We start from the raw sequence: 10,724 nt of genomic DNA on the forward strand, positions 1-10,724 counted from the left end.
ACACAATTAAATGTGTACAACTAAGTTCTGGTCCCCCCCTGAGCTGTGTTGCACTGTTTAAATATCAACACCTGCCTGTCTTTCCCCTGAACGCACCATGCTGCTGACGGGGTGGGTTTGGTTTTTGGTCCTCCGGAGGTTCCGTATCCAGCCTCAGACGGACCGGCGTGGAGGACTGGACCGGGATGGACCTGTGCTGCTCCTCTGGTGTCTCACAGGCCGGTGTCCTGGTTTCTGGACATAACTGTACAGACAGCTGCGGTCGGATGTTGTTTAAACGGAGGAGTTTTATTCGCTCTTTGGATTTATTCTGTGAGGAGTTTCCACCTTAGCATCTGTGCTAATGCTAAGCTAAGTTAAGCTAAGCTAAGTTAAGCTAGCGTCCGGTGTGAAATGCCGACAGAGAGACGGACGAACCGAGCCGGGATCTGACTCCAGGTGATGGGAGTAAGTTAACATGTACATCAGGCAGCCAGGGAGACCTGACAGCTTTAGTACCACACTGACACGAAGCTGTTTATTCCCCAAGAACCGACTGAATGTGTCCTGACACAGTGAACAGGTGAGCTAATGTTGCTAATGTTGCTAATGCTGCTAATGTTGCTTTAAATGACTGAACAGAATTAAATGCTGAGTATTCAGTCAATTAACAACAAACACACGGACTGTTTCACAGTGAGAGGGATGTAAATAAATCTATAATGTGGCTGATGTCTGTAAATCTTTAATCTGTCGGGAAGATTAAAGAGCAAAGTGCGAGGAGGAGACAGGAAACTCCCCCTAACCAGAGACTAATGGACAGTGATGAGTGGGATTATATAGGTTTTAATTGTTTTATCTCCATTCATGTGAGCAGGAAGTAAAAGAAACGTGTTTTTAACCAAAATGACTATTTACACAGATGTAGAGACTAATTTCCAGTAGAAAGTAAAAAGCCACAGAGGTGTAAACATCATGTGTTTGGACATCAACAGTAACATGTACGAGCTGAGGTTATAGTGTGTTGCATTCAGAGGTTTGTGTATTTAGGAAGGATAAAATCTGAGGAAACTCCTTTAAATGCTGTTTGAGTTGTGTACAGATGGCTGTTTGCAGAGCTGCTGTAACTGTGAGTGAACACAGTGTAGTGAGAAGTTGATTGTCGGACTGCACCTGAACCTCTCACTATGTTTCTGTGGTCTCTCTGCAGTCGGTGCAGGAAACTGAAAGTTGTTTACTAAAGACTGAGAGGACGTTTCTCAAACAGCAGCCACTTTGCTTTTCTTTTGGCATTTTTTGCAGAGATGTCATTCGTTTTAATCGTGTCAATCGTGGGTTCTTCGTGTTTCCTGTTGTTCTGTGGGAACTCTGCATTTGCAGGTGAGCTGAGTTTGCTCGGAGGGAGAAGACTCGTTCATGTTGGAGTCAGGTCAACAATGGAGAATTCAAATGTCGAAGTTCAGGGTGTGTGTGAGTGTGTGTGAGTGTGTGTGAGTGTGTGTGAGTGTGTGTGAGTGTGTGTGAGTGTGTGTGTGAGTGTGTGTGTGAGTGTGTGTGAGTGTATGCAGCAAGAACAATAACAATAACAACAGGAGGCAACTTAGACGATGAACATATGTCACAAACTGAGTTAATATTAAACAGAAAGTAAAAAAACAGACGAAAGAAAACATCGAAATGTTAAAATAACAAATGAAACGTATGAAATGAAAAGTGAAAGTGTTTTAGCAAGATTATAAATTATTGACTTTCCCGGGTTCAGCTGCACAAAGCATTTTGCAGATGCACCGTTGTCTCTTATCTTATCAGAGGAACTTTTAATCATATATACATAAAAACAACAGGTGATAAATACAGGTGTGCAGCGACTCTGAGCCTCTTTTCCATCTGTTATCTTCATCATCTGCACGTTTGTCATTGATGGAAGATAAAAACCATAACAGCATATGTTTCCCTAACTCTAAATTATGTTGGATTCAATTCATTTAGTTGAATATTAAATTTTTTTCTAACTATTTGTGAATTTTCCTTTCTTCTCTTGTTCAGCTCAGACACATATAACTGGAAAACCTGGAGACGATGTCACTCTTCAGTGCCGAGCTCCCAGAGCTGTTTCCATCACAGTGCTGGAGTGGAGCAGATCTGACCTGGAGTCAGATGATTATGTTTTCTTCTACCGCAACGAACGCTCTTACGACAAGTACCAACATCAGTCTTATCGTGGTCGAGTGGAGCTGAAAGATCCACAGATGAAGGACGGAGACGTGTCTGTTATTCTGAAGAACGTCAGTGTCAGTGATAGTGAAACATACGAGTGTCGAATCATTGTGAGCAGCACAGAACGTTACAGCAGCAGCATCACCCTGAAGGTTGACGGCAACTCAGGTGGGTTGACGAGACGACTTCCTGGTTGTTGATGTGAGAGTGAAACATCACAGATCAGATGTTGGTGTTGATGAGACTTTGTAGAAAACAGCTGGTATGAGTGATGGGATCAAAGTGCAGTAGATAATGTCTGACAGGAGTTTGAAGAGGAAATGGATTCTGTTGTGTTCTTCACTCATCACCTACCTGACACCTGCTGACTCACTGCTGCTTCTCATCTACAGGTGATGCAGCTGGAAACACTGAGGATGAAGGAAAGACGGCGAAGGTCGTTGAAGATGGAGGAAGAGAGGTTGTAAATGTTGGACTTGTCGCCGGTGTGTCTGCTCTGGTTCTCTGTTTTATTGGTTTTCTTGGTTTTATCATCTTTAAAAAACATCACAAGCCGACTTCGTACCAGCCGCCTCCTGAAAAAGCAGGTGAACAACAGCAGGTGTAAAATGTCTCAGATCTCTTCAGTCTCTGCTCTTGTGATCAGTGACTGTTCGTTTCAATTAACCAGCTCCAGGCTCACAAATGTTTGTACAGCAAAAGATTATGTGTCAAATTAAGAATCTTATATGTTTTGATGCAACATTTCAATGCACCTTATTTCACTTTTATACTTATTTTGTGTCTTTAACAAACATTGTTGATGTTTTAACAGTTTCCAGGTTAAATAAAAAATGTCTTTCACCAGCAGCAGCTCGTCGACCGTGTTGTCTACAGGTTTGTTTACTAGAAGCTGTAGCTGAGCCGTTAACATGTTCACACCCGTCTTATCTGAAACAGAACATGTGGCGTGTCCAGACAGCGGAGTAGGTTTATAAAACACTGCACAGCTCAGCAGAATCCCTGGTAAAATATCATCCAGAGGCTGCTCAGGTTTGAATGTTCATGTTTTAATTCATTTTAAAGTCATATCTGACTTTTTCTTGTCGTTTCTTCTGAGTCTCTGTTGTTACATGTTTATTGTCCTTTACAGAGGAGCTCTGTGTAGACACACTGATGTTCTCACTCACTCTCTCCTCCAACCCTCTCAGCCTGTTGTTTAGACCTAAAACAACAAATACGTGCTTATTTCTTTGCAAACACAAAAACTAAATTTGCATTTGAGAACAAAGACCCAGCCTCATGTACATATAGAAGGAGCTCTGCAGAGCATCATTAATCACCAGCATCATTTACACTGATGTTCCAGCCTCTCTAAATGCCCAGTAACTCCCTGTGTTCCCTGGTAGTAGAGGCAGCTGCTGATCCATCAATGAGCCACTAACGAGCACCTGGAGGGATTTTTCCACCCGCCTGTTCGGAACAGGAGCAGCAGGTGTGGAAAACTGCTCTGTGGTCGCCTCCTTTGTCCGTCCTTTTTATGTTCTGACCTTTTGTGTGAGATGTGGTTTAATCTACTGTTTATCAAAGCTCAACACTGAGCTTTGCTGTATTTTCCTTTTAAAGTCAACACAGTCCTTTGAGTTGCCTCAACAAAACATGTGAACTCAGGATTAAAGATTGTTTGTTCAATGAGAACATGTCTGAATATCATCAGTCCAGATCCTTATTAAGGGAATATTTAGGAGTTTAAGACTCTTGTTGAATCACGTTCGTGTTTGTTTTTCATTTTCATGTTGTGAGAACAGACTCAGAGTCCTGACGTCAAACTGTAGGTGGAGTGTTTACTGTGAAGCAGGTTGTTGGAAACTGACTCTCCTCTGTGTCTTAAGATAGAAATGAAATGGTTTAACTGAAATATTAACCAGGTAACTAGTCAGGAAATAAAACCCACAGCTGACACAGGAGAAGACTTGACACCAGGTTTTATTTATACCACTGCAGTGACTTATTCTGAGGTTCGTCTGTGTTCAGCTGCAGCAATAAGAACCTTATTATCTGTCTGTGAACATGAAGCCACTGAACTCAGCTGTTAGTTTCTCTCTGGTGAACTCTGAGCTGAGGAACAGCTGAGTCTGAATATCTTATCTTTATTTCCTGTTTCTCAGTTCCTCTATGTGTTTTGTTCTGAAGGTTTTTCCTGGTCAAGCTGACATGTTGTGGTTTGTTTCCCGTTCTCCTGCAGATTCTGATACATGAGCAGAGTTCACATCTGAAACCTCTGAAAATCTGTCTTTAATTAATAAAATGTCTTTATTTCAATGATCACTGTCGATGTGTATATGCGGAAGTGTTTTAATGTTGTGGTAGAAGCTCCTCTGCTGACGTGGTGATGTTCTGCCATCTACTGGCTGATTCCTGACATGGAAACATTAGAGTTTCACGTCTCCACATGACACTTGTAAGATGCTTTGGATCAAAAGCACCAAATGATTAAATGTAAATATAGTTTGTTTCTCTTTAGTCTGTTTATTTACTCAGATTATTTATTTTAATTTTACATAATGTGACATAACTGGCTACAACCAACAGCACAGTTTGTTGTTAAAGAATAAAAACACTCTGTGTGTAAATGTGAAGAACATGAAGTTCAACAAGATGAAGGTGAAAAATAACTGTCTGCTCTGAAGCTTGTCAACAGAATCAAAACTCAAACTCTGACCAGCTGCTTCAAATGAAAAGGCCAGTGATTCACCATGGGATCAGAAATGTACCATTTATTTAGTGTAAAAGTAAAAACATTCATAATAATAATAAAGAACTAGTGGTTGTTGAGGTGAAAACAGCAGTCGTCGAGCTGTGGGATCATTTTATCATTCTAATAAAGGTTTTGTATATATTTATATCTAAATGTGTGGATATAAATACATGGTGGACAATCAGTGTCATTTCCAGGTGAGGTCTGTTTCCTCAGTACCTCACTGTTAATCAAACAGATGTAATGTAACACTCCTCGAGGCCTGGAGGTGGCGCTGAGTGTTACTGAACTCCCTTAAATCTGCCGTACGTTTAATCTTCACTGTACATTGAACTAACAGTCCAGACTCCAAACATGAAATCACGTGTTAGGAGAAACATGCTGAGCAGCTGAAACTAAAAATAACAATAACGTGGTTCATTATTAGTGTCAGCTGGTGCTGGAGACACGTTAGTGACGAGGAAACCATGAGCTGGACGTCAGGGGTTGAACTGGTGTGAAGGTGTGAAGCTGGACCTCAGTGAAGAGTAGACGACGTCTGGTTCAGCTGGAAACTCTGAAAACAAACACAACAATAATAAAATGAATTTCAGTCGACTGTGCTCTGTTCATCACTGATCTACTGAACTTGACTTTGTCATGAGATTTAACATTTTACCACTAGACTGATTTAAATATGAGGAACAGGAGTTTAAAGTCTGCTCTGGATTTTACAGGGAGTCGATGGAGAGAAGCTAACGTAGGAGAAATGTGACGTCTCTCGTTAATTCCAGTCAGAACTCAAGTTACAGCTGAGACAGGAAACATGAAGATGAACTCAGACCGGTTCACTTCTATGAAAAGCCGCAGACACTTTTCATTGCATTGTCACACTTTGTATCTGCAAAACTAAACACTGTATTCAACAACTTAACTTGATTCAGCACGGAAAAAATCAACTCGGTAAAGTTTTAATAGGATTTAAAGTTTCTTAATTGTTAATAAATAAATGTGGGTTGATGCTAAGATACAAAGAACCTGATGAAGTGGCGACTGAACGCAGCTGTTCACAGCTAAATGAAAGCAGAGACCATAAAGTTACTGAGGAAACATCACATTTAATAAAGTATCCATGATATTTCACCAAGACACAACTTTACCTCTCGTCCTGTTCGGTTCATCACTGACGTCTGCTGTTATTCTCACTGCTGAATAAACTGGAGCTGGATCATTGTCTGGAAGTGAAGTCACTGATAATTATAAATATATATAAATAAAAGCACTGATAAAGGTTCTGTGTCAGCAGCTGCACAGACAGAATCAACATGTTACTGTCAATAGTAGTAGTAGTAGTAGTAGTAGTAGTAGTAGTAGTAGTAGTAGTAGTGGTAGTAGTGGTAGTGGTAGTAGTAGTAGTAGTAGTAGTGTAGTAGTAGCAGTGGTAGAAGTGGTAGTGGTAGCGGTAGTGGTAGTAGTAGTAGTAGTAGTAGTAGTAGTAGTAGTAGTAGTAGTAGTAGTAGTAGTAGTGGTAGTAGTAGTAGTAGTGGTAGTAGTAGTAGTAGTAGTAGTGGTAGTAGTGGTAGTAGTAGTAGTAGTAGTAGTGGTAGTAGTAGTAGTAGTAGTAGTAGTAGTAGTGGTAGTAGTAGTAGTAGTAGTAGTAGTGGTAAGAGTAGTGGTAGTGGTGGTAGGAGTAGCAGTAGTAGTAGTAGTAGTAGTAGTGGTAGTAATAGTAGTAGTAGTGGTAGTAGTGGTAGTAGTAGTAGTAGTGGTAGTAGTAGTAGTAGTAGTAGTAGTAGTAGTGGTAGTAGTGGTAGTAGTAGTAGTAGTAGTAGTAGTAGTAGTAGTAGTAGTGGTAGTAGTAGTAGTAGTAGTAGTAGTGGTAGTAGTAGTAGTAGTAGGAGTAGTAGTAGTAGTAGTGGTAGTAGTAGTAGTAGTAGGAGTAGTAGTAGTAGTAGTGGTAGTGGTAGTGGTAGTGGTAGTGGTAGTAGTGGTAGTGGTAGTAGTAGTGGTAGTGGTAGTAGTAGTGGTAGTAGTAGTAGTAGTGGTAGTGGTAGTAGTAGTGGTAGTGGTAGTAGTGGTAGTGGTAGTAGTAGTGGTAGTGGTAGTAGTAGTGGTAGTGGTAGTAGTGGTAGTGGTAGTAGTAGTGGTAGTAGTAGTAGGAGTAGTAGTAGTAGTAGTAGTAGTAGTAGTAGTAGTAGTAGTAGTAGTAGTAGTAGTAGTAGTAGTAGTAGTGGTAGTGGTAGTAGTGGTAGTGGTAGTAGTAGTAGTAGTAGTAGTGGTAGTGGTAGTAGTGGTAGTGGTAGTAGTAGTGGTAGTAGAAGTAGTAGTGGTAGTGGTAGTAGTAGTGGTGGTAAGTGGTAGTAGTGGTAGTGGTAGTAGTAGTGGTAGTGGTAGAGTAGTAGTGGTAGTAGTAGTGAGTGTAGTGGTAGTAGTAAGGTGGTATTGTAGTTAGTGGGTGTAGTAGTGTAGTGGTAAGGTAGTAGTGGTAGTGGTAGTAGTGGAAGTGGTAGTAGTAGGTAGTAGGAGGAGTAGGTAGTAGTAGTAGTAGTAGTAGTAGTAGTGGTAGTAGTAGTAGTAGTAGTAGTAGTAGTAGTAGTAGTAGTAGTAGTAGTGGTAGTAGTAGTAGCAGTGGTAGAAGTGGTAGTGGTAGCGGTAGTGGTAGTAGTAGAAGTAGTAGTAGTAGTAGTAGTAGTAGTGGTAGTGGTAGTAATAGTAGTAGTGTGGTAGTCGTAGTATAGTAGTGTGTAGAGTAGGTAATGTGTAGTGGTAGTCGTGTGTAGTGTAGTAGAGTAGTCGTAGTAGGTGTAGTGTGGTCGTGAGTGTGTGTGGGTCGGTGGTTAGTGGTCTGGTCGTTTCGTTGGTCGTGTAGTGTGGTGGGTGGAGTATGTAGGTGTGTCGTGGTGTAGGTTCGTGGTCGTGGTGTCGTCGTGGTACGTGGTCGTCTTACTGGTCGTGTTAGTCGTGGGTAGTAGGGTCGTGGTAGTGGTAGGTAGTTAGTAGTGGTAGTAAGAGGGAGTAGAGTAGTAGGTAGTAGTAGTAGTCTAGTGTAGTAGTGGTCGTACGTAGTCGTCGTCGTAGTAGTAGTCGTCGTTCGTAGTGGAGATGTGGTTAGTGGTATAGTGCGTACGTTAGAGCCTAGTGAGTGTGGTGCGTAGTAGTGCTAGTGTGGTGCGTGGTCTGGTAGTAGTGTACGTACGTAGTGTAGTGTCTCAGTCGTAGGTCGGGTAGCAGTAGTGGTCGTGGTTCGTGTGTTCGTAGTAGTCGTAGTGGTCGGCGTCCATGGTACTGGTAGTCAGTAGTAGTTAGCAGTACGACTGGTCGTGGTAGTGATGGTTAGTGGTAGTGTAGTAGTAAGTAGTGGTCGTGTTCGTGGTGTGGTCGTAGTGTAGGTACGCGACGTGGCGTCGGGTGTCTCAGGTCGTAGTAGGTGTAGTCGTCGTAGGCTCTGTAGTATGTGTGTAGTGTGGCGTGTTAGTGTTAGGGTATTATAGCGTGGGTAGTGTCGTCGAGTTAGTAAGCGTAAGTAGTGGTAGGTTAGTTAGGTGCGTTCGGTAGGTAGTCGTTCGTGGAGACGTAGTGTAGTTAGTAGTGGTCGAGTGTTAGGGTCGTGGTGGTAGTGCTAGTGTGCGTCGTGGGTGTAGGTAGTACGTAAGTACGTAGTGTGGTAGCGTCGTCGTTAGGCTCGTAGGTTAGTGGCGTACAATAACGTCGTCGTGCTAGTACGTACGTGTGTCAGTATTACGTAGTAGTACGTCGTGTTCGAGTATGTCTCGGGTGCGCCGGCGTGCTGCGTACGTCGTCGTAGTGTGCGGTCGCCGTGGTCGTAGTGGCGCGGTCGTGGTCGTGTCGCCGTCGTAGAGTTCGTGGCGTGTAGAGTACGTGGTTAGTCGTCTAGTTTACGCGTTAGTTATGGTTATGTCGGAGTCGTACGTGTAGTTAGCGTATGGTCAGTCTAGTGAGTACGTGTGAGTGGGTAGTACCGTGTCGTTAGTAGGTAGATGTCTGTACGTAGGCGTCGTCGTCGGTATCGGTAGTCGTCGTGGTACGTACGCGTAGTGTCGTAGTACGTCAGTCGTCGTGGTCTATCCTGAAGTCGTGGTAGTCCGCGTACGTGCAGTATAGCAGTAGGAGAGGAGTGTCAGTACGTCAGTAGTAGTAGTAGTCTAGTGGTAGTCGTAATAGTAATAGTAGGTTATCGTATGTGAGTGTGTAGTCAGTCGTCGTATAGGGTAGTCTTAGTAGTAGTTAGTATGTAGGAGTGCGGTAGAGTGCGTGCGTAGGGTAGTGGTCGTCGGTAGTTCGTGTAGAAGTAGTAGTTATAGTAGTTAGTAGAGTAGTAGTGTATGAGATATAAGTGTGTAGGTACTGTCGCGATGCGTCTAGTAGTGAAGTAAGTAGTAGTGCGTGTAGTAGGGTCAGGCGTGGTAGTCGTGTCGTGGTCGTGTATAGAGTATAGGACGTAGTAGTGTAGTGGTATCAGACGTCGTAGTGTTTAGTCGTGGTAGTAGTGGTAGTGTAGTCGTGCCGTGGTTGGGAGTAGTGGTAGTCTGTCGTAGTGGTAGTGTAGTAGTATGAGTTAGCTAGTCATAGTAGTAGTGTAGTAATCGTAGTAGTAGTGGTAGTGTGACGTAGGAGTAGTAGTAGTGTTAGTACGTAGTGAGTAGTGCCGTATATGTAGTAGTAGAGTTGAGTAGTAGTGTAGTTGGGTCGAGTAGTAGTCGTGAAAGTGTAGTAGTAGTAGTTAGTAGTAGGTGAGTAGTAGTATAGTTGGCAGTAGTGGTTAGTCTAGTGAGTGAGTGTGTCGTGGTAGTGGTTGGAGTGTGAATTTAGTATAGCTAGTGTGTAGTAGTAGTCGTGGTAGTCAGTGAGTAGTAGTGGTATAGTTAGGTGTGAAATGCAGTAGTGGCAGTAGTGGTTGGTAGTGAGTAATGTAGTAGTAGAGTAGTCGTGTGTATAGTGTGTAGTCGCAGTCAGTAGTGTATAGGAGTGTAGTCGGAGTAGTGTCATTAAGAGTAGTATAGTGTAGTGGTAGTAATAGTAGAGTAGTAGTGGTTTTCGGTAGTAGCGTAGTAGTTCGATGTTAGTACGCGTGAGTGTAGTCAGTAGTGGTAGTGGAGTTAGGTATAGTAGTAGTGCGTAGGTTAGTAGTAGTAGAGTAGTATAGTAGATAGTAAGTGTATTATAGTGTGGTTAGTGGTGTAGTAGACAGTAGTATTAGTTGTAAGGTAGTGGTTAGTGAGTAGTTAGTCGAGTGGTAGTAGTAGTGTGGTAACGAGTAGTGGTAGTGGTAGTGTAAGTAGTAGTTGTCAGAGTTGAGTCCAGTAGGTAGTAATGTGGTAGTAGTGGTCAGTACGTAGTGTGGTAGTAGTGAGTATGTAGGTATTAGTGAGTAGTGTGTAGATGTAGTGTTGGTTAGGTCAGTAGGTCGTTCGTGGTAGGTCGTGTCGTAGCGTAAGCAGTAGTAGCTAGTTAGTGGGCGTAGTGAGTGGTAGGTAGTTGGAGGGGTATTGTAGTAGTCGTAGTACGTGGTCTAGAGTAGCGTATAGTACGTAGTGAGTAGTGGTAGTAGTCGAGTAGGATAGTGGTGGTAGTAGTCGTCGTGGTAGTGGTAGAGTAATAAGTAGTTGTAGTAGTAGTAGAGTAGCGTAGGTTAGTGTTCATATACGTAGTGTAGTAGTAGTAGGTAAACAGTGGTAGTAGTCTATCGTAGTGTAGTCCATAGTGGTCGTCGTGGTGTCAGTAGTATCGTAGTCGTATAGTAGTGGTAAGTACTAGTCGATCGTCGTCGTCGTCGTGTAGTAGTCGTAGTATC

General features: G+C 42.6%; 1 protein-coding gene across 1 annotated transcript; it reads left to right on the plus strand.

The window, feature by feature from the left end:
• The first annotated feature begins 1,169 nt into the window (after positions 1-1,169).
• LOC113168376 (V-set domain containing T-cell activation inhibitor 1-like) lies at positions 1,170-3,873 on the plus strand. Its single transcript, XM_026369399.1, has 3 exons — positions 1,170-1,359; positions 2,026-2,364; positions 2,589-3,873. The coding sequence occupies exons 1-3, from the start codon at positions 1,284-1,286 to the stop codon at positions 2,801-2,803; spliced, it is 630 nt and encodes a 209-aa protein (XP_026225184.1). The 5' UTR covers positions 1,170-1,283; the 3' UTR covers positions 2,804-3,873.
• Positions 3,874-10,724: the final 6,851 nt, after the last annotated feature.

This window comes from Anabas testudineus, chromosome 18, assembly GCF_900324465.2.
Source record: "Anabas testudineus chromosome 18, fAnaTes1.2, whole genome shotgun sequence".
NCBI lineage: Eukaryota > Metazoa > Chordata > Actinopteri > Anabantiformes > Anabantidae > Anabas > Anabas testudineus.